The 18,399-nt window shown below is 32.0% G+C and overlaps 4 protein-coding genes across 5 annotated transcripts; 1 reads left to right on the forward strand and 3 right to left on the reverse strand.

Moving 5' to 3' along the window:
* Positions 1–139: 139 nt before the first annotated feature.
* Rs1 (Dead-box helicase Rs1) lies at positions 140–4,559 on the reverse strand. The gene is made up of 13 exons (XM_076768298.1): positions 4,108–4,559; positions 3,813–3,995; positions 3,633–3,723; positions 3,426–3,571; positions 3,031–3,336; positions 2,816–2,943; positions 2,447–2,644; positions 2,216–2,360; positions 1,958–2,139; positions 1,552–1,883; positions 1,198–1,452; positions 1,037–1,118; positions 140–947 (listed from the first exon to the last, which is right to left on the reverse strand). Exons 1-13 carry the CDS (start codon positions 4,192–4,194, stop codon positions 854–856), a joined length of 2,229 nt encoding a protein of 742 aa, XP_076624413.1. The 5' UTR covers positions 4,195–4,559; the 3' UTR covers positions 140–853.
* A 636-nt stretch (positions 4,560–5,195) lies between these two features.
* Positions 5,196–10,501, forward strand: Fen1 (Flap structure-specific endonuclease 1). 2 transcript variants are annotated; one of them, XM_076768319.1, is made up of 9 exons: positions 5,196–5,442; positions 5,569–5,671; positions 5,762–5,928; positions 6,009–6,118; positions 6,687–6,890; positions 6,980–7,198; positions 7,309–7,491; positions 7,602–7,703; positions 10,249–10,501. In XM_076768319.1, exons 1-8 carry the CDS (start codon positions 5,361–5,363, stop codon positions 7,677–7,679), a joined length of 1,146 nt encoding a protein of 381 aa, XP_076624434.1. In that variant the 5' UTR covers positions 5,196–5,360; the 3' UTR covers positions 7,680–7,703; positions 10,249–10,501. The 2 variants fall into 2 exon arrangements, with proteins under 2 accessions (XP_076624434.1, XP_076624433.1); XM_076768318.1 differs by lacking the exon at positions 10,249–10,501 and having other exon boundaries at positions 7,602–7,852.
* LOC143343426 (NAD(P)H oxidoreductase RTN4IP1, mitochondrial) lies at positions 7,769–13,275 on the reverse strand. The gene is made up of 9 exons (XM_076768317.1): positions 11,991–13,275; positions 11,721–11,866; positions 10,904–11,144; positions 10,496–10,641; positions 9,912–10,061; positions 9,542–9,831; positions 8,928–9,113; positions 8,653–8,830; positions 7,769–8,275 (listed from the first exon to the last, which is right to left on the reverse strand). The coding sequence occupies exons 2-9, from the start codon at positions 11,766–11,768 to the stop codon at positions 8,072–8,074; spliced, it is 1,443 nt and encodes a 480-aa protein (XP_076624432.1). The 5' UTR covers positions 11,769–11,866; positions 11,991–13,275; the 3' UTR covers positions 7,769–8,071.
* A 249-nt stretch (positions 13,276–13,524) lies between these two features.
* LOC143343530 (uncharacterized) lies at positions 13,525–17,023 on the reverse strand. The gene is made up of 7 exons (XM_076768508.1): positions 16,855–17,023; positions 16,662–16,778; positions 16,479–16,596; positions 16,042–16,303; positions 15,330–15,414; positions 14,173–14,306; positions 13,525–13,678 (listed from the first exon to the last, which is right to left on the reverse strand). The coding sequence occupies exons 1-7, from the start codon at positions 17,002–17,004 to the stop codon at positions 13,525–13,527; spliced, it is 1,020 nt and encodes a 339-aa protein (XP_076624623.1). The 5' UTR covers positions 17,005–17,023.
* Positions 17,024–18,399: the final 1,376 nt, after the last annotated feature.

Below are 18,399 nucleotides of genomic sequence, written 5' to 3' on the forward strand. Positions count from 1 at the left end.
TTTAGCATGTTAGTATAAATTACTTTCAAGTAATGTTTTAATTAATCGTCATTACCATAACCACAATTTAAAGAACATTAAAAAAAAATTTTAAATTTACATCTTCCTTTACTTACAGAATATATTTGAAATTCTGGCGTAATATACTATTTATTTAAAATTTCGTACAAATTTAAATGTTAGAAGTAAATAAGTAACTTTCCTGTTGTGGGGACAGAAAAGAAGTTGGATACAAATATGAATAGAGTTCTCGAGTAATTTAAAATGGGCCTAGGTTTTATAAAATTTCCTTTCTCAACATTAGAATTATTAGGATTAAGCATTAAACTGTATTAAACCTAAGGATGAATGGAAATTGCGTATGAGGTTGTGAATGACAATGAATGTTTGATCTTATTATCTAAACATTATAGAATTAACACATACCTATTACCTCTTCACTAAAATTTCAGTACAATGCAAATATTACAATTTTTAATTTCTTTCATAAAACATCAACAATGCAGTGTTACTATTTGAAATAAACATAATTTCATTTAATATCTCTTAAAGTAATTTATAGATTTACACTAGTTTGCAATACATTACATTTTATTTTATAGTATTTCAGTAGTATATATATATATATATATCTGTTTTTCCATGTATTTAATTGCATAGTACTGCAATTTTTTCAAACAGGTTATAGATTATGAAGTATACATATTCTGATGAAAAAAAACCAATTAATCAGTGCTATTCATCTGTCAATCTGTGAGACGTAAGTGACGCATTGTAACGGTTCTATAATAAAACAAATTAAGTAAAATGGTATGTATTTAATAAGATGTAGGTACAGATATAAAAACTCATCTCAACGTTTTTTAAAAACTTTTCTATTATCCTTCTTTCCTAAGCTGAAATTCTGCGCCCCTTTCTTTTTATTTTGATTTTTTTTAACGTTTGCTCTAAAATGTGCAAGATAAAATGGTTTATATATATGTATTAGAATATGTAATATTTTATTACGCGTTATAAAATAATGAAATATACTTACTCATAACGCATTCTCTTTACAGCCTTCTTGCTTGTATCCGTTAAATCGGCAGCAAATGAAGATTTCGGTCGTTTTAGCGATGCTAAAATGTAATCAGTGTTATAAAAAATAGAGTTATATTTGAGTATTAGAATTAAAAATAACGATGTGTTGTAATATACCTTTTCTGTTGACTGAAAATTTATCATCATCCATGACTGTTCGAATTTTCTTTTGTTTATTCTTCTTTTTAGCTAACCTTGCTTGAAATGCTGCAATTTTGTCTAATTCTCCTTTCGCTCTATCTTCTGCTGTTTCTTTCTTTGGTTCTTTGGTTACTTTCTTTTTCTTCTCTTCAACTATATTTGAAGGCTCTTTGCTTTTACTTTTGTTTTTCTTTCCTTTATTTTTTGGTTTTTCTGTTAGCAATAGTTTCTCTAAAAAAAACAATTAAACATACAATGTACCGAATTTTACAAAGCTGTCAGTTTAACACAATTTTCGATAATGTTGCAACATTACTGTTTAAAACAAACCTTTTTCTTCTTTCCTTTCTTTACGAGTTTGGAACCAGTTTCTTTGCTCGTCTTTACCATTTTCATTCATGAGTAATTTTTCCGCACGATTTGCTTGATTTTCCATTTTGGCTAATTCTCTTTCATTCCTTTCCTCTTCCAAAATCTTCTCCACATCGGCCTGGAGAGAATCTAATTTTTTGTTATATTTTTCGATTATATCGGGTGGTATTATTCGATTTTTTACTGGATTTTTTGCATTTTTAATAATTTCTTTAACTAATGAACGTTCTTGTTCGCCAGCCAATGATACCGATACTCCGACACGACCGGCTCTAGCTGTTCTTCCAACTCTGACGAAGAAATTATAAAGTAAATACTTTTTACGCGATATACATAGATGTATAGATAAATTATGCATTCATACCTATGGATGTAATGTTGCATAGTAACTGGCATAACGAAATTAATTACAGTTTTTACACCACTTATATCTAAACCCCTAGCAGCAACATCTGTTGCTAATAAGATATCGATTTCTTCATCTTTAAATTTTTTTAAGTTTTCTAAACGTTGAGGTTGTGTGAGATTACCGTGAAGTTCTCCAACCTATGACACAAACGATCAATAAAAATATTTTAATGATTATGCAGTATGTTTATTAAACAAGTTATAATTCAAGTACCTTTACACCTAACAATCCTAAGAGAATGTGAAGTCTATGAGCTTGTTTCTTTGTTTGAACGAAAACCATGGCATGATCGTGAAAAGTTCTACAAATTAAAGCAGCTAAAATTGCTTCGCGATCTCCTTCCCTTTCTTTTCGTATCCTATATTAAAAAATGATTTACTAACCATTTCCAATTGCTATGTAACACATAAATATAAGCGATTTTTCATGTTTTGATTTTCATACCGAATAAATTCCTGGCGTAAATTAAAAGCAACATCTTGATTACTATCTACAAATACTTTTACAGGTTTATCTAATGACACAGCAGCTAAATCTTTTACTTCCTCTGTCATAGTAGCAGAGAATAAAATCGTCTGTCTGCTTCTGGAGCATTGTTGTACTATATATTTCATTTGTTCTGCAAAATATTCATCTAACATTCTAAAATGAAGATCATAAAACTATTATAATTTCATTGCAATGTGAAGTTAACGTAAAACCACGTACAGTAGTGCCCACTTAAGTGACCACGCTCGGGACCGGCCGCGGTCACTTAAGTGGGCAACAGTGTGGACACTTAAGTGGGCACTATTGTATTCTATTCCATTGTACCTGTCTGCCTCATCTAAAATGAGGACTTCAATGCTATCTAACGAGAATGTGGGTGTATTTTTTAAATGATCAATTAATCTTCCAGGTGTAGCTATTACGATATCTGGGTTTTTTCTTAATACAGTTTCCTAGTTAAAAAATAAAACATTTTTTTAAATTATTTATAAATTGAATACTTATGGATGTTTAAATTTATATTAAATATAACTACATACTTGAACTTTCACATCTAACCCACCAACAGATAAGCCTACTTCAATTGTTGTAAACTGAGATAATTGTTTTGTAACTTGATACACTTGCACACCAAGTTCTCTTGTTGGTACAAGTACAAGAACTCGTGAGATAGCAGGACCGTTTAATGGTCTGTACAATAATCTTTCTAGGGTTGGAAGCATGTAAGCTGCAGTTTTACCGGTACCTGTAGCAGCACAACCACATATATCACGACCCATTAATGCAACAGGAATGGTAGCAGTTTGAATAGGTGTTGGATGCACAAAATTCATAGTTGTTATAGCCTTCAACAAAAATGCATGGATTATTATTGAAAATTAATGCACAAAACATTCTGAAGTAAGTTTTAATTTTATATAGAATACAATCATACCTTTAATAACGGACGTGACAAATTCATTTGATAAAATGTTGCATATGATTCTACATTAGAGAACTCCTCAAAGTTAATTGTTTCTTTGTCATTTTCATTGGAAGTCTTTTTTTTTTTATTCTTCTTTTCTTTTGTCTTAAATATATCTACAACAAAACATTAACATTTATTTACATTAAAAATCATATAATAAACTATTATTATTACCTTTTTTAAGTTCATCTTCTGATAAAGAAATTTCATCATCTTCTATTTTACATTCAGAAGGATCTATGGCAGAATCATTGTTGGTCCCAGTCTGTAAGAAAGATATATTTAACTATATTTTAATGTTAAATATAATTGCAGACTGTAACCTCAGAAAGTAATAATAATATAGTTACACACCTCGTTTTCAGATCCTTTTCTAATCTTTTTAATTTTATCATCAAGCTTTGTCTTTGCTTTCCGTTTAATGTACTTGCTCAAATCATTCCATGTGTCTTTATTATATTCGGAAATGTCATTTATAAATTGAAAATTATTATCGAATTCTTTGTTTTCCTTTTTCTTTTGTTTTCGTGGTTGAAACTATGAGAATAAGAAATTATTTTTATGTATACAAATGTGTAAAATACATAAATTAAATTTTGATTTTCTTAGAATTTCTAAACAATATAATATAATTTGTATGATATCTCACATCGTCTTCTTCGTCAGAGTTTTCAGAATAATCTGGTACTTCTTGATCATCTTCGATAGTTTTTATTAAATCGTATGAATTATCCATTTTCCATAACAAATAATACGAAGACACATTCAATTATCAATATTTAACCCACGTGGATATAAAACACACGTGCACTGTGCATATATTTAATGCTATGTATAAGTCGTCAAATATTGATTAAATAAAAGCATTTTTGTTAATGTCAATTTAATAAAATGATATATAAATTAAAGCAAAATATTTTTTATTTAAAAATATATTAATATTTTACTAGGCATTTAAAATTTTGAATATGTAATAATATTGAATGTTCGAGAATCAATAGGGACTCTTAACGTTTGCAGGCGGTTATTTTATGGTTTTGAAATATCATTTTTATTTGATATGTCTACATATTTTCTTTTATTGACTTTTTTACTGTAACTATAATTCTTATACATAAATAGTAACTATACAGGGCACAGCGTCCCATCGTTACTGTCCTGTCATTTTGTTTATAAAGACTGTCTCGTTGGAAGAACTGTAACAGTGTTAATCGATAGATCTATTCTGTACTTTGTTTATGGTACAATAGGTATGCATATGTCAGTTCATGCAAATCGGATTTAAACCATTTCAAGAGTGAGAAGGAAAGGTCTGCTGTCTGGTAACATTCAAGTGTAGTAACATTCGAAGTGTATTCGCAGGATGGCACAGATTAACGTTAGTTGTGTTACGTTACTAGAATAGAGTCACACAGTAACATATTATTTTGTGGTGCCGTAGTATATTGGTGCAAAAATATATAACTAATTACCGTTAAATAGGCAGTTGTTTTCCCTAGTATCATTATTTCCATAGTAGTATTTTAATACTGATTGGTGGACTAACGCTAGCGACGTCACATTCCACCAATCAATAGATTTTAGGTTAGTTCCTATTGAAGGTTCCCAACATTTACGACATTTGTAAATAGTTCACTGTTATAATAGGGATATAATATCTCGTTACATACTCTCGTAGTTACATAGTTCTAGTACAGTTTATGAACTGTGGTTTTACTTCCATGAAGTTGAATCAAACGTAGAATAGTGATTTCAAAAGCCCGGCAATAACATATAGTATAACAAATCCGGTGGGATGCGGCGTCATAATCGTGAATAATATTGGCGCGAATCCTAGTAGTTTATGCGATCTTGTTCTCGTCATTTCGGTGATTATAATTTAATTAATTGTTAGTTAACGTCATGGGTATCTTAGGTTTATCAAAACTAATAGCTGATATAGCACCGCATGCTATTAAGGAACGAGAATTGAAGCATTATTTCGGTACGCTTTTTATTATCTTACCAAATTATTATCAAAGCGGATTATATACATTTTTTGAAGAATTTACTGTGAATTAATTAACTTTATTATAATGGGAATTCTTAACGTTTTTATATTTTATTGCAGGTCGTAAAGTAGCCATAGATGCATCTATGTGTTTGTATCAATTTCTTATCGCCGTACGAAGCGAAGGTGCTCAGTTAACAACAGTGGACGGTGAAACAACAAGGTGCGTTTTTCACAGTGTATTTTAATTTATATTTAAAGTCCCATACTTTAAAGGTATAACATTTCACACTGATGTTCCTTTCAATTATAGTCACTTAATGGGCACGTTTTATCGAACGATACGCCTGGTAGAAAACGGAGTAAAACCTGTATATGTATTCGATGGGAAACCTCCAAACTTGAAAGGCGGTGAATTAGCTAAACGTGCTGAAAAGAGAGACGAAGCACAAAAACTTTTACAAGCTGCACAAGAAGCTGGTAAGTTTAGATAGTGATATGTTTTCATTTGTTAACACATTTGTATCATTTTTAAGTTTTTTTCTGTTATATTTTCTCAGGAAATGTTGAGGACATGGAAAAGTTTAACAGGCGGTTGGTAAAAGTTACAAAAGAACATGCGGAAGAAGTTAAACAGTTGCTGCAGTTAATGGGTATTCCTTACGTTGATGTAAGTAAAAAAATAGAAATATAATTTTTTAGCACAGTTTACAGAATGTACTGATACCAGTTAGAATCAAAGTAACTTATTGTACAGCAGTAATTAATAGGCTTGTCCAAGAATCCTGAAATTTGGGTTCAAGCCATTAAGAAATTAGCAAATTTGGGCAGAGATGTACAGTAGTGCCCACTTAAATGACCACATTTTTGCTCACTTAAATGTCCGCGGTTATCCCCACCAATTCTTAGAAGATACATTGTATATATGATTTCGAGTGTCAGCTATTGTATCTCACTCGCACTTATCCTCTTTCCTTATCTCCGTTGAATTCTGAGAAGTAACCATGCCCACATAATTGACCGCGACCGGTTCTGAGCGTGGTCACTTAAGTGGGCACTACTGTATTGAGCTTTGTCCAAATCCATTGTTTTCCTGATGGTCTGAGCCTGCACATCCCTAGTAATTAAGCAGTATTATTTTTTAAATTAATTTTAAGGCAGAGTAAACAAACTTAAATTACGCCCGCGCGCGACACAGAGCTCGTTGTTGAGGGATTACGCATGCATACTTTTTTAAGGCACCGTGCGAAGCCGAGGCTCAGTGCTCTGCTTTAGTAAAGGCTGGTAAGGTTTTTGCAACCGCCACTGAAGATATGGATGCGCTTACGTTCGGATGCAATGTATTGCTACGGCGATTAACTTTCAGCGAAAGCAGGAAAATGCCTGTACAAGAGTTTCATTTTGATAAAGTATTAGAAGATCTTGAACTAAATCATGACGAAGTATGTAAGCCTATCGTGTTCCAGCCGCGATACTTTTGCCTCGGTTATTTATTGATATATGATTTGTTTAAATTTCTGATAACTTCCAGTTTATTGATCTTTGTATAATGTTGGGTTGTGATTATACGAGCAGTATTAAAGGTGTTGGGCCAAAAAGAGCCATTGAGTTAATTAAAACACATAGATCGCTCGAGAAGATCATAGAAAATATAGATCTAAAAAAATTCCCGATACCAGAGGATTGGAATTATAAGCAAGCTCGAGTATTATTTCAAAAGCCCGAGGTGATGGATCCTAACGAAATTGATGTAAGGAAATATGAATTACGTACAGTGATTTATATTAATATTAGAACACTTCGGTAGAAAATGAAATCCGATAAAAAAATTTGATTTGTCTGTATTTACAATTATTTAAGTTAAAATGGACAGAACCCGACGAAGAAGGTTTAGTTGCGTTCTTATGCGGTGATAAGCAATTCAACGAGGAAAGAGTAAGAAACGGAGCAAAAAAGTTATTTAAAGCACGAAATACTTCTACTCAAGGTAGATTAGATACATTCTTTAAGGTTTTACCAAATTCAAATCCTATTAAACGTAAGGTAAGTAAATTCAATAATAACTGTTTTTAAAGTTATATTATCTCTTTTTTTTCTTGTTTTTTTTTTTTTTTTTTTTTTAATTCTAATGTCTGTACCGTGTTGGAAAACAGACTGAAGAAAAAGTTGGAACAGTTAAAAAAGCTAAGAAAGGTGCAACAGGAAAACCACGTGGAAGAAAACCAAAATAATTTGTTATAAAAGTAATACTGGAGGTTTGTTATATTTGGGTAAAATCGTTGTGAATAATGACATACATATTTACACATTTGTATATTTATTTCATAAAATATCATAGGTACAGATTTATCGATATTTCTCATTTTGTATATGTATATTAAACAATATTTGTCACATTTTGTAATTCATAGTTCTTCTTTACACGAACTCACTTCATTTATACGTATAAACAGTATATAACAATGATAATCATAGAAAATGTGCAATTATGATGTTTTTATTATAATAGTTGTTCAGTCTTGATTTTAGTACCACAGAACTTATTTTTGTATTTATGATTTTATGTAGAAGACTATTATGTACAATAAGTCCAAACAACTTTTTTTCTTATAACATTTATTTGTCACTGAAATGTTATTATAATACTACCAATAGCATCAGGATCTAATATACGATTCAATGCTTGTTCAATTTGACAAGGTCCATATATTTTATCCACAACTATTTGTAATTGTTGAGCATCGACTAAGTCGCATAATGCTTGCAAGTATATTGCATTAAGCTTAGAACCATCTTTCCATTGACTTACATTAAATCCAAATATATACTGCAACACGAGCAATTAATTAGTAATAGTTCAAAGTCAAATTACAGTAGTACCTACTTAAGTGTCCGCGGTCGATTAAGTGGACATGGTTAAAAGGATAAGTACGAGTGAGATAAAATAGCTGGCTTCCAAGAATTGGTAGAAATAACTGCGGACATTTAAGTGGGCAAAAATGCGGTCATTTAAGTGGGCACTACTGTACATGTATAGTTCACCGCTGACTTGAAGTCCCGTGGCAGGAATGCGAGAAAAGTAGAAGGGATACAACACCTATTCCCACCTAGCAAGATAGAAAGATGGGCAGTCCGACTCCTCTTGCCCCTGTACCGTCCCGCGGGACTTCAAGCCAGCGGAGCACTGTACAAAATTTTATATACCTGTATGAGCAGTTTTATTCGTACATAACCAGCAAATATGCTTCCGAGTAGAAAACCTAACGAATCGGAGGTTAACTGTTCGGGAAGTGTAGATATATAGGAACCATAAGGTACTAAGCGTTGTTTTAGTATATGTTCATCGATTGGTTGACCGCCAGTATAAAAAATAACATCGTATCTAAAAGAACGTAATTTCTTATCGTTTAATTTATAATTAACGATTTAAGAAAAATTTATCATGCAACTTTCTGGAATCGTTTCAGTATCACACATACTTGTCGTAAAGTAGTAACTGTTTTTCGAGGCTTGAGCCATTTAAAGTTATAATTTCATTGGCTCCTAATGCTTTTGCTATAGGAATTACATTTGGTTTGCATATTATGTCTACTTGTCCACCCCACAATTTAACTAATTGTATTAAAATACAACCAACTGGAGTATTTCCACCACATACTAGTATTCTGTACAAAATTAAATTAAATTTGGTTTTTGCATACAGATAATAATATGTATCCATTTAAAATTATGTCAGAGGGAAAAAAACAATGACTTACATAAGCATAGTTTACATAATGATATCATTTAAAAATCGTTTTTCAATAATTCTACATCAATTTTTGGCCACAGTATGTACTGGTTGACCGCGGAACGTGATTAGTTTGAACTATTCTGCTGTTAGTGGGCTAATAAAAAATTTTATTTTGTCCAAAGTAAGGTTAAAACAATTAAATATAATATTATTATTTAAACGAGAAACGACATGCAATTTTTCGATGTTAAAAAGCTTTTCCATTCCAGATTTGAATTATATGTCGACCATTCTGTTATTTTTATTGATTTTTAATATGACAAACAACTTTTACATGAATAATATTTATATTATTTGTACCTTTTTCCTTTTGCATTGCCTTCTTGAATTGTAGACCTATTAATTAAGGCATCCCAAGCTAAGCATCCATTATAGGGAAGGCTGGCACATGCCTCAAAATTATGATACTTCGGTCGTTTAACAACATAAGTTTCTGGGACAACTATGTATTCTGCCATTGTGCCAGGAGCCCATGAAGGTACAGCTAATAATACTTCATCTCCAATATCAAAATTAATAACACTTTGTCCTATACCTATCACTTTCCCTGTGCAATCTCTGCCTAATATTACTGGGAGTTCTCTATGTTTCTAAGAATAAACAGATAAAGTTGATTAATAATGCATATTAACGTGAATCTTAAAATAAAACAAGTTTCAAAGTATCATACTCCAGAATTAAGAAGTCTTCTATAAGTTTTGGAGTAGCCATAACAAATTTTTGTGTCAACAATATTAATGGAGGCTGCTTTAACTTGTATCAATAGTTCATTAGATTTTTTAATCATAGGCATTTCTGCATCATGTATCATGGACACTCCCTGTATCATGTGTGTATATATACAATATAAGTTATTAAGATACACTATATTGAACATATATTACTTAAGTTAAACATTAAAAAGTACTTATACAAGAATTTTACGCGTGATTGTCTACTTTAATATTGTAACAATAAATTTTCATTTCTACAGACTAAAAGCCATTGATGTAGTATTGTCTTTTCAGATACAGAAGCTGGGAAAACTATTCTTAGAATTGAACAATGGCTAAAACGAGCAGATATTAAACTGTTAACAAATTCTATTTTAAATGAGTAAAAAACATGGTATGTAGGCACTTTCACGTTACTTGTAACTGTTCTTTGGCTTGTATGCATACAAGTATTATTAGTGATGAAGGTATTGAAGTAAAAATTAATGTCTTAATATAAGTACTTTTTTTTAAGATAACTCAATCCTATTATATACAATACCTCAATACCAATATAGTGATGGCATATAATAGCTCTTATAGAATGCATATGATGAGAGCCATACCCCCAGTTAATTCTTATGCAATAACCAATCACAGTACCTATAGCTATACCTGCTAGACAAAACCCTACTTCTCTTTTTGAGACTGAAAAAAAGAAATTATAGTTCATTGCTGATTTTCAATATTCATATAACAAATAACCTTGATACAGTGAGTCCTCAAGTTATGCAAATTTGTAAAATACCTAGTTGCTCTCCATTTATGTTCTATGTATGTATTTATATATTATATATAGTTTTTTTTTTACAATTCGACTTGTACAGTAATTATTTTATAAAAAAAAGCTCCAGATCGAATTAATTGCATAAGTTGAGAACTTACTATATTTTTTTAGTTACAGCAATACCTTCATTATTAAATTCATTTCTCATTTGTCGATAAAATGTTTTGATATTAAAATGTGAGTTATAATACTGAAACTGTAGTTGTTCCCAAACTGTTTGAAACCAAGTAAGTACATGTTGCATGATATCTTCTGCATCTTGCACGAATTGGTTGTTGTTTAATTCATGAAAAAATTGATGTACATGTGTTAACAATGTTGTGATCCATTGTTGCCCTTGTTGTACAACTACTGATGTTTGAACCTTTCCCAAAAAATTTATCACATACTATACTAATTCTTTGACAAGTAGCTTCATTTGGTAGTGTTTTACAAATTTGTATTATATATTTATGTTATATCACATATGTATTGTAATGTTTAATGTTTGTAATATAATTAAAAATAATATAATATAGATATAGATATAGATATATACAGATAAATATAATAATTATGTTATTTGTACTTTAGATTGTCCTTTTATATTTTGATGTAGATTAAATCTGTAAATTTTGTATAATATTATTAGAAAAAGTAATAATAAAATTAAAGTATAGATACTATATTAGTCTAAAACTTATGTGCAAATTGTTAATTGTTTATAAACAGTTTAAAGGATAGACAAAAATGAAATTTATTATATTTATTACATTTTAATAATAATAATAATGATTAGAAGCATGTAAGTTATTTTGACAAAATAGAGTACAAATTTATTATTTTGATTTTATAGCATAATGATAGATTCATTATATAAAAAAAGTGTATGCTCATTACATAAATCGTGTAAACATAAAAAAAAGGAACTATTTTACAATTTTCGGAAACGTGGAATTACCTGAAGTGCTTCAAATTGATTTGATAGATGAAACCAGATTTCGTCCATGATTTTACAAACTTGTTTTTATTGACAGTTTAAATTTAATGTAACATTTTATATTTCGTGCTTGCGGTGATACAGCTTTGTACACAACGGCCAGTCAGCTGGAAATGCAGCACAGTAGTGATATAAATAAACGATTAACGCATTGCATATGACTCGAAATAGATTATAAAGTCTGATTTAAAGCATGACAGCTTTTTGGGCATCGAAGATTATAATTCTTACTTCATTGTGATGTATGCCACGTGTTTAACCGTCATCATCTGGTAACCTTTATGAATCCTGCAACTTATATATTTCAACGGTGCTTTGTTAAAATAGGTTATGTTCTCTATTTGATACAAATTTATTTGAATATGAACATGATGTAACGACGGTTGTGCAATTGTTATCACGTGGTCCTGCAGTGATATCTCTTGCACGAACCGCCAGAGGACATGGTATCAGATCCTATTGTAGGGACTGTGGTCTTCCCTCTCACTCTAGTTGCGAGAGTGGGGGAAGCGGCCATGTTGCGCTCGGCCTGGAAAGTCAGTCTTTGTTCGACACTCAGAGCGTTCGGATGTGTCTTCGTGTCCCACTTATTTCCACTAAACAGTTCCTTCGTTATCGTTACGCTCGACGCTCAAAAGATTTTGGTGTAATAGCAGTCGCATTAGGAACAGTGTTAAACAAAATGTAATGTAATTAATAATTAACAATTACAGTAATAAACGGTTAACTTTCATAAGTTTTAGGATCCAACAGTGAAGATCATGCGTGTAGGGTAGCGTATTTTTTGTAGAACTGAATCTGAACATAATCTGAATATAATTTACAATAGTGTCCACTTAACTGTCCGCTCTCGGGACGATTACTTCTCAGAATTCAACGGAGATAAAGAAAGAGGATAAGTGAGAGTGTGATAGCTGACACCCGAAATCATACATAAAATGTATTGATAACGACCGTCGTCAAGTTATGCTCGACATGCTCGATGTTTGAAGCCGCTTGGCTTCCAATTGGTGGAGATAACCGCGGACAATTAAGTGGGCAAAAGTGCGGTCACTTAAGTGGGCACTACTGTACTTAGATGGAAAAAGACTTAAAACTTTAACGTGTCAGCTTTCGTTTGTATGTATATGTATCAAGCGATAAGAGATCTTTCTAGAAATAAAGTACATAACCTAGACGACATAACTTTTTTAAGAAAATTTAATTATTTAGTGGAGAACTTTTCGAAGAGACGATTCTGACGAGTCTCATAACGTTTTTTACCAGTTGTAATTGCGTTCCGCGGTGATTAACGATTACAAATTATAACATTTAATAGTTTATTAACAATTCGTGGAGAAAATTTTACAAAAATAAGAGATTTAAGAAATAAAAAACTAAATCGGCTGATTCTCGAATACCATGTCAGTCAGGTAATATCAATGTGTAGCACTTGTAATATCATCACCAGGCATAAAGAGTAGATATTTCTGACAAGATTTATTTATCTTTAATCATATACGAAATCAAAGCAAATAAGTACTAGTTTATTATACAAGATAGAAGCAGGTTATTAAATTAATAATTTTAAGTGGACATTATGTTCATGTACATATGTAATAAATAATATCAACTGTATGTAATCAAAATTATTGGATCTTCTACATTTAAAGCAGTTCATCTTGCATCATGGGTCTGCAATACCGTGTAATAAGAAAAGGATGCTTTTAGCAGCTGAAAAGAAATTGGTTACTCATACAAGAGTTTTAAAATGTTTCTAGATATTCTATGGGAACAGAGAGTTTACCTGTACAAAGGTATTTAAGTTCATCAGAAGTAATCCTCCAGCTTTTATTCCTGGAGGCATCAGACTTCTTCGCAATACCATTATGTACAATAATTGTGTCCTTGTCGAACCGTTATGCCAGTACGATTCGTATCTATGAGAATATGGTGCATTTTATCATAATCACTTGAAAATAACGTATTGCAACAATTACATAATTTCGCAATGAAAACCAAGATGTATTATGGATGATTAAAAATGCTTACTAAAGCATCATGAGTAGGAAGACAGAAACATATCAATATCTATAAATAAGCTGTAGGAGGAGTGCATCACTTTTCCCATCTCTTTAATAAATAAGATTCAGAGCTCTACGTGGAAGCAAACGACGCTACGTATCGGAGCACCGCTGCAAGAATGAACAAAAGAAGAAACAGTAGGAAAATTAACGAAGAAACTACGATAATCGTGTCGAAATTACTTGAAAATTGAAAACCTCAGTTTCATTTATTTTTAATTTGTATAACATGAGTTACAAAGGAGCGTCTAAGTTGGAAGATACATCGTAAAACAATATGGCGTCTGTTCCAACGGAATATGCGTGGGCTATCGATGTGCGTTAATGTTATATATAAATGTTTTCCTCACATCTTGTCATAGCTTTCTTCAGTCGCGTCGGTAATCCACTGTCCCATCAAGCAGAAGAAAAGAACATGAATTACTTGGGCTACCATGAATATACAAAACGTCAAGTATTGGAGAGTCATTTCCACGTCTGCTACCTTGGAGAATTAGATAGAAGATTAAATTACATTGCGATACAAATCGTTAAAGTACATACGTACAGTGGCGAGTATATAAATAGGGAGAAATTTTTTTTCAAGTATAATACATTGGTCTAAAGTTGCTATTGAAATTTTAATGAATCGGGTAATGAACTGGTCTAAAATCGTTGTACCAGTCATTTGGCATTTTTTATTCTTCTTGAGCCAAAGGAAAGAATTATGTTTGTCCAAAATATCACAATACTGACAAAATTGTTACTCTATTTATATGCTTACCACTGTACGTTTAGATCGATCAAATACTTGCTTTTAGAAGTGTAACCGTCAAAGTTAATATAATTAGTAGTACGATGATGACGAGAAGTGTCTCGTGACAAGCTGCAATTTTCTGTATATATCTGTTCCGATGTTATAAAAAGCAACATATAATATTTAGCAAGTAATTATACAGGGTGTTCGGCCATCCCTGGGAAAAATTTTGATGGGAGATTCTAGAGACCAAAATAAGACGAAAATCAAGAATACCAATTTGTTGATCGAGGCTTCGTTAAAAAGTTATTAACGTTTCAAGTTCCGCCTGTAGGACGGCAATCTGCCAACAAACGCGTGTGCTACAGGAGGAACTTTAAACGTTAATAATTTTTTAACGAAGCCTCGATCAACAAATTGGTATTCTTGATTTTCGTCTTATTTTGGTCTCTAGAATCTCCCATCAAAATTTTTCCCAGGGTTTTATATATAAAATATAAATTTTTATAAAGTAGTCAAGTAGACAAGGCATCGGGCACATAGACGGATGTTTACAAAGTTTCATCAGTTTAGTAGACATTAATCATATATTGTAACACAGAAATAATGGCTGTTTGTTAATGGACTCGTTGTCTTATCAATGGGACTCAATTTCAATAACTTTATAAACGTTCTGCCAAACTATTTTTTATCTAAAATCAAAGAGACAGATATTGTATGCAATGACACTCACTCGAATGCTTTTTCATGATCTTTAATAGAGTTGCATACATTCACGTAATCTTTAGCCTTTACTGCACGTCCGCTCTCCTCATTGTAAGTGCATTTCTCGTCCAATGCGCTTTGAAAACGATACCTGCAGTCATTTTCGTTTTTCGTTATTCAGTTTTAAAGTATTATCGAATCTCAAAACTTGTTTCTCTCAGAAACACTAAAAATGGACATAGTTACTTACAACACGTGCATTGTAAGCCATTGACATGCACAATGCAACAATAAACACATAGTTTACATGTATAATTCCACTCATACATGGGGAACTATCTGTGAAACCTCTGACGATATTGCATTCGTTAAAACATGGATTGTCTTACACTAACAATTATTATGAAAGATAGAGTGTATCTTAAGGGTAGCTGGACTTAAGATCTAAGCGATACGGTACCACGAAATTCTTGCTAGGAGGAGGAACGTGCAGGACGTTGACTATGAAAAGTACGATATCTCGCTAATTGTTTCTATTAAAGTAAAAAAATGCAATGAACAAAAGCTGTTGGAACTTTAATTTGCAAACTGTTTGCGTCGAATACAAATTTTCTTCAATAAAACTTCAACTTATGTGTTGAACAGTTTTACAAGAGCCAGGAACAGTAAAGTTCTTTTTATTTGTGCCTCAAAAAATGAAACAAAGAGCGTTGTATAGCGAACGATACTAAAATAATTAACGTCGTTTGATTCATTTGTTATAAAATGAATTACTCACCAATTTATAGCCAATAAGGCGCAAGCATGCTGTACAAACCAAACCAAGTTCACATCGCAGCCACTAAATATTAACGCGATTGCCGTCGCACCCATTATCTCGTGAGCGGTTATAAAATAATAATATTTATCCTGATCCACGTAATAGTATGCTGGGAATATGAGCACACGGTCTCGCGATTCGTTTAGAGGTAGAAAAATATCCAGAATGCGCGGCGTAGCCGGCAAAATGGCGAACATCAACGTCGTGAAACATATAGTCACTGAAAAGCGATAGATTGTACTTAGAGAGAATGATCGTAACAAAAAGGGGCTAAAAAATAGTTGTCCCGCCTATTACTAACGCCATTAATGGAGAAACGATGAAACGCATCTGTATATCGTACGTAAGATTGTTGCGTTAATTAATATAGAATATTTATAAAAATATTTCGTCACCTGCGTATATTAACGACAACCCTATTGCTTTTCGTGAATATATTTCCAAAATTGCCACCTCCACTTGTGACCTTTCAACTTGCCAATCGTGTATAATACTATGCAGAAGATCCTTTAACTATGATTTTAAGGATGATTCGTAATATTGTTGAAATAATGTAAAAAATTCTGTCGTTACCTGACCTTAGTGGAATTGATGACGTAGTTGGAATACTTTACACACATACTTACACCCAGCAGCACGTATGGAAGTTGATCTGTTAAGTTTTTGAACGTGTAGTTGTTTGATATATTTGTTATCTACAATTCAACGACAAATCTGGTAATTCACTCAATTGTCCGCGACACTTTGTAAATTAACGAATACCCCTTGTACCTGTACAACGACGGCTGTTATTATAACGGTATACATAGTGAATATTGCCACTTTTCTCGAAAGTTTACTTTGACCAGGCCATATTCCGATTATTTGCCCAAAGAATTTGTTAATACGGAAATATTGCTCCTCAAACGTCCTCACGTCCATACTGGCGCAAGCTATCGAATGCAATATGAGACTAACGCACCGAATGTGTAGTCCTCTTACGCGGGAGCGAAACTACTTTATTCCCAATGAATTTTCATTCCCCATTAGTGGACGTACTTTGTGGCAGGGTGTTCTTCCGATTACTGAATTATTTCGTATCTACTTAAGAGAATCGACATCGACGCCACCGTTCCGAAGATGTAAAAATTGCCGTGCATCATTTATCCACTATACGCTTGAGTAACTCTATATCGCCTCGTATTCAATTATTAAACGAAATTAATGCATGTGAACGTTTTATCGTTTTATTCCCATTAGTGTAATTGGTACTCTTTGTCAGCTTATAATTATACATAATTCGAACAGAGCACAGGATGAAATGCATAAGCAACGTAAGAATTAATGCAGAACAGTATATCAATATCACTTAAAGTGATATTTGAAATGTAGCTCTCAATTTTTGTTCTGTCAGATAGCTGTCGTGTTCGTCTATAGTAGTCGACAAAAGTGTACGTGAATATTATCCTTTTGGTCAGTTAATGTTTTTTGGTATAATACAATTGTGTGTTTGTGTTACGAAACTGTGGAGAATTGAAAGGTAGTATCGACACGTACAGATGCATTCTAAAAAAATTATTTTTAGTTGCAGGGATCAATTAGAATCATTTTTGGTCGATAGACATATCCCCAAAATCCTACCCACTTTTGAGAAAAAAATTCAGTAGATGCTGAAATTTTTCGGCAAAAAAAAATTTTCAAATCGTTCTAAAAAAATTATTTTCGGTTGCGGGGGTCAATTACAATCATTTTTGGTCAATAGACATAACCTCGAAATCCTAACCATTTTCGAGAAAAAAATTCCTTGCTGAAAATATAATTTTAGGCCAGGACTGTTTCTGTAATTTCATTTTCTGTCTCACTTCCTCTTGTGTTCATTTCTGTAATTTGTTTATAATGTTGCGAGTGACACAAAGATGGTAATGAGGTTCCGGGGCTTTAGAAAAATGGGTAGAAATAATATATTGGCCTGGTTTATATGTTCACTTTATTGTTACACAGTCTTATATAACAAATGTACATTACGGTATTGCACAGTGTAAAAATATATATAAATTTCTATTTTATCTAGTATGTAAATATAATTACTATTAATTAACCATAAATATAAGATCTTATGAAGTATGTCCTGTGTTAGGTTGTTAATTTTAAGGATACTGAATGGTAAGTTCTTTCCATTCCTTAGTAGTCTGACTAATAGCTTATTTTTGTCCTCCATTAGAGGGCAGTATATCTCAACTCTGGACGAACAATTGACCGCCATCTATGGCTGAATGTCCAAGTTTGTTGAGAAATAGTACGTTCTCTGCGTTGCTAGGTGGCGCGTCATTAATATGT

Source organism: Colletes latitarsis, chromosome 7, assembly GCF_051014445.1.
Source record: "Colletes latitarsis isolate SP2378_abdomen chromosome 7, iyColLati1, whole genome shotgun sequence".
Taxonomy (NCBI): Eukaryota; Metazoa; Arthropoda; class Insecta; order Hymenoptera; family Colletidae; genus Colletes; species Colletes latitarsis.

What these genes read in the sequence shown, in the direction of transcription:
- Rs1 (XM_076768298.1), bottom strand. Translation starts at nt 4,194, where the DNA reads ATGGATAATTCATACGATTTAATAAAAACTATCGAAGATGATCAAGAA. An exon ending in ACTCTGACGAAGAAGACGAT is followed by an intron (nt 3,996 to 4,107) that starts GTGAGATATCAT and finishes TTATTCTCATAG; the next exon opens with TTTCAACCACGAAAACAAAA. An exon ending in ATTTTCAGTCAACAGAAAAG is followed by an intron (nt 1,119 to 1,197) that starts GTATATTACAAC and finishes ATTACATTTTAG; the next exon opens with CATCGCTAAAACGACCGAAA.
- LOC143343426 (XM_076768317.1), bottom strand. Translation starts at nt 11,768, where the DNA reads ATGGACGAAATCTGGTTTCATCTATCAAATCAATTTGAAGCACTTCAG. An exon ending in GAAGACTTCTTAATTCTGGA is followed by an intron (nt 9,832 to 9,911) that starts GTATGATACTTT and finishes GTTTATTCTTAG; the next exon opens with AAACATAGAGAACTCCCAGT. An exon ending in CAGTTACTACTTTACGACAA is followed by an intron (nt 8,831 to 8,927) that starts GTATGTGTGATA and finishes ACGTTCTTTTAG; the next exon opens with ATACGATGTTATTTTTTATA.
- LOC143343530 (XM_076768508.1), bottom strand. Translation starts at nt 17,004, where the DNA reads ATGGACGTGAGGACGTTTGAGGAGCAATATTTCCGTATTAACAAATTC. An exon ending in GTTGTCGTTAATATACGCAG is followed by an intron (nt 16,304 to 16,478) that starts GTGACGAAATAT and finishes ATCGCTTTTCAG; the next exon opens with TGACTATATGTTTCACGACG. An exon ending in GAAGAAAGCTATGACAAGAT is followed by an intron (nt 13,679 to 14,172) that starts GTGAGGAAAACA and finishes ATATTCTCATAG; the next exon opens with ATACGAATCGTACTGGCATA.
- Fen1 (XM_076768319.1), top strand. Translation starts at nt 5,361, where the DNA reads ATGGGTATCTTAGGTTTATCAAAACTAATAGCTGATATAGCACCGCAT. An exon ending in GTGGACGGTGAAACAACAAG is followed by an intron (nt 5,672 to 5,761) that starts GTGCGTTTTTCA and finishes TTTCAATTATAG; the next exon opens with TCACTTAATGGGCACGTTTT. An exon ending in TGGATCCTAACGAAATTGAT is followed by an intron (nt 7,199 to 7,308) that starts GTAAGGAAATAT and finishes CAATTATTTAAG; the next exon opens with TTAAAATGGACAGAACCCGA.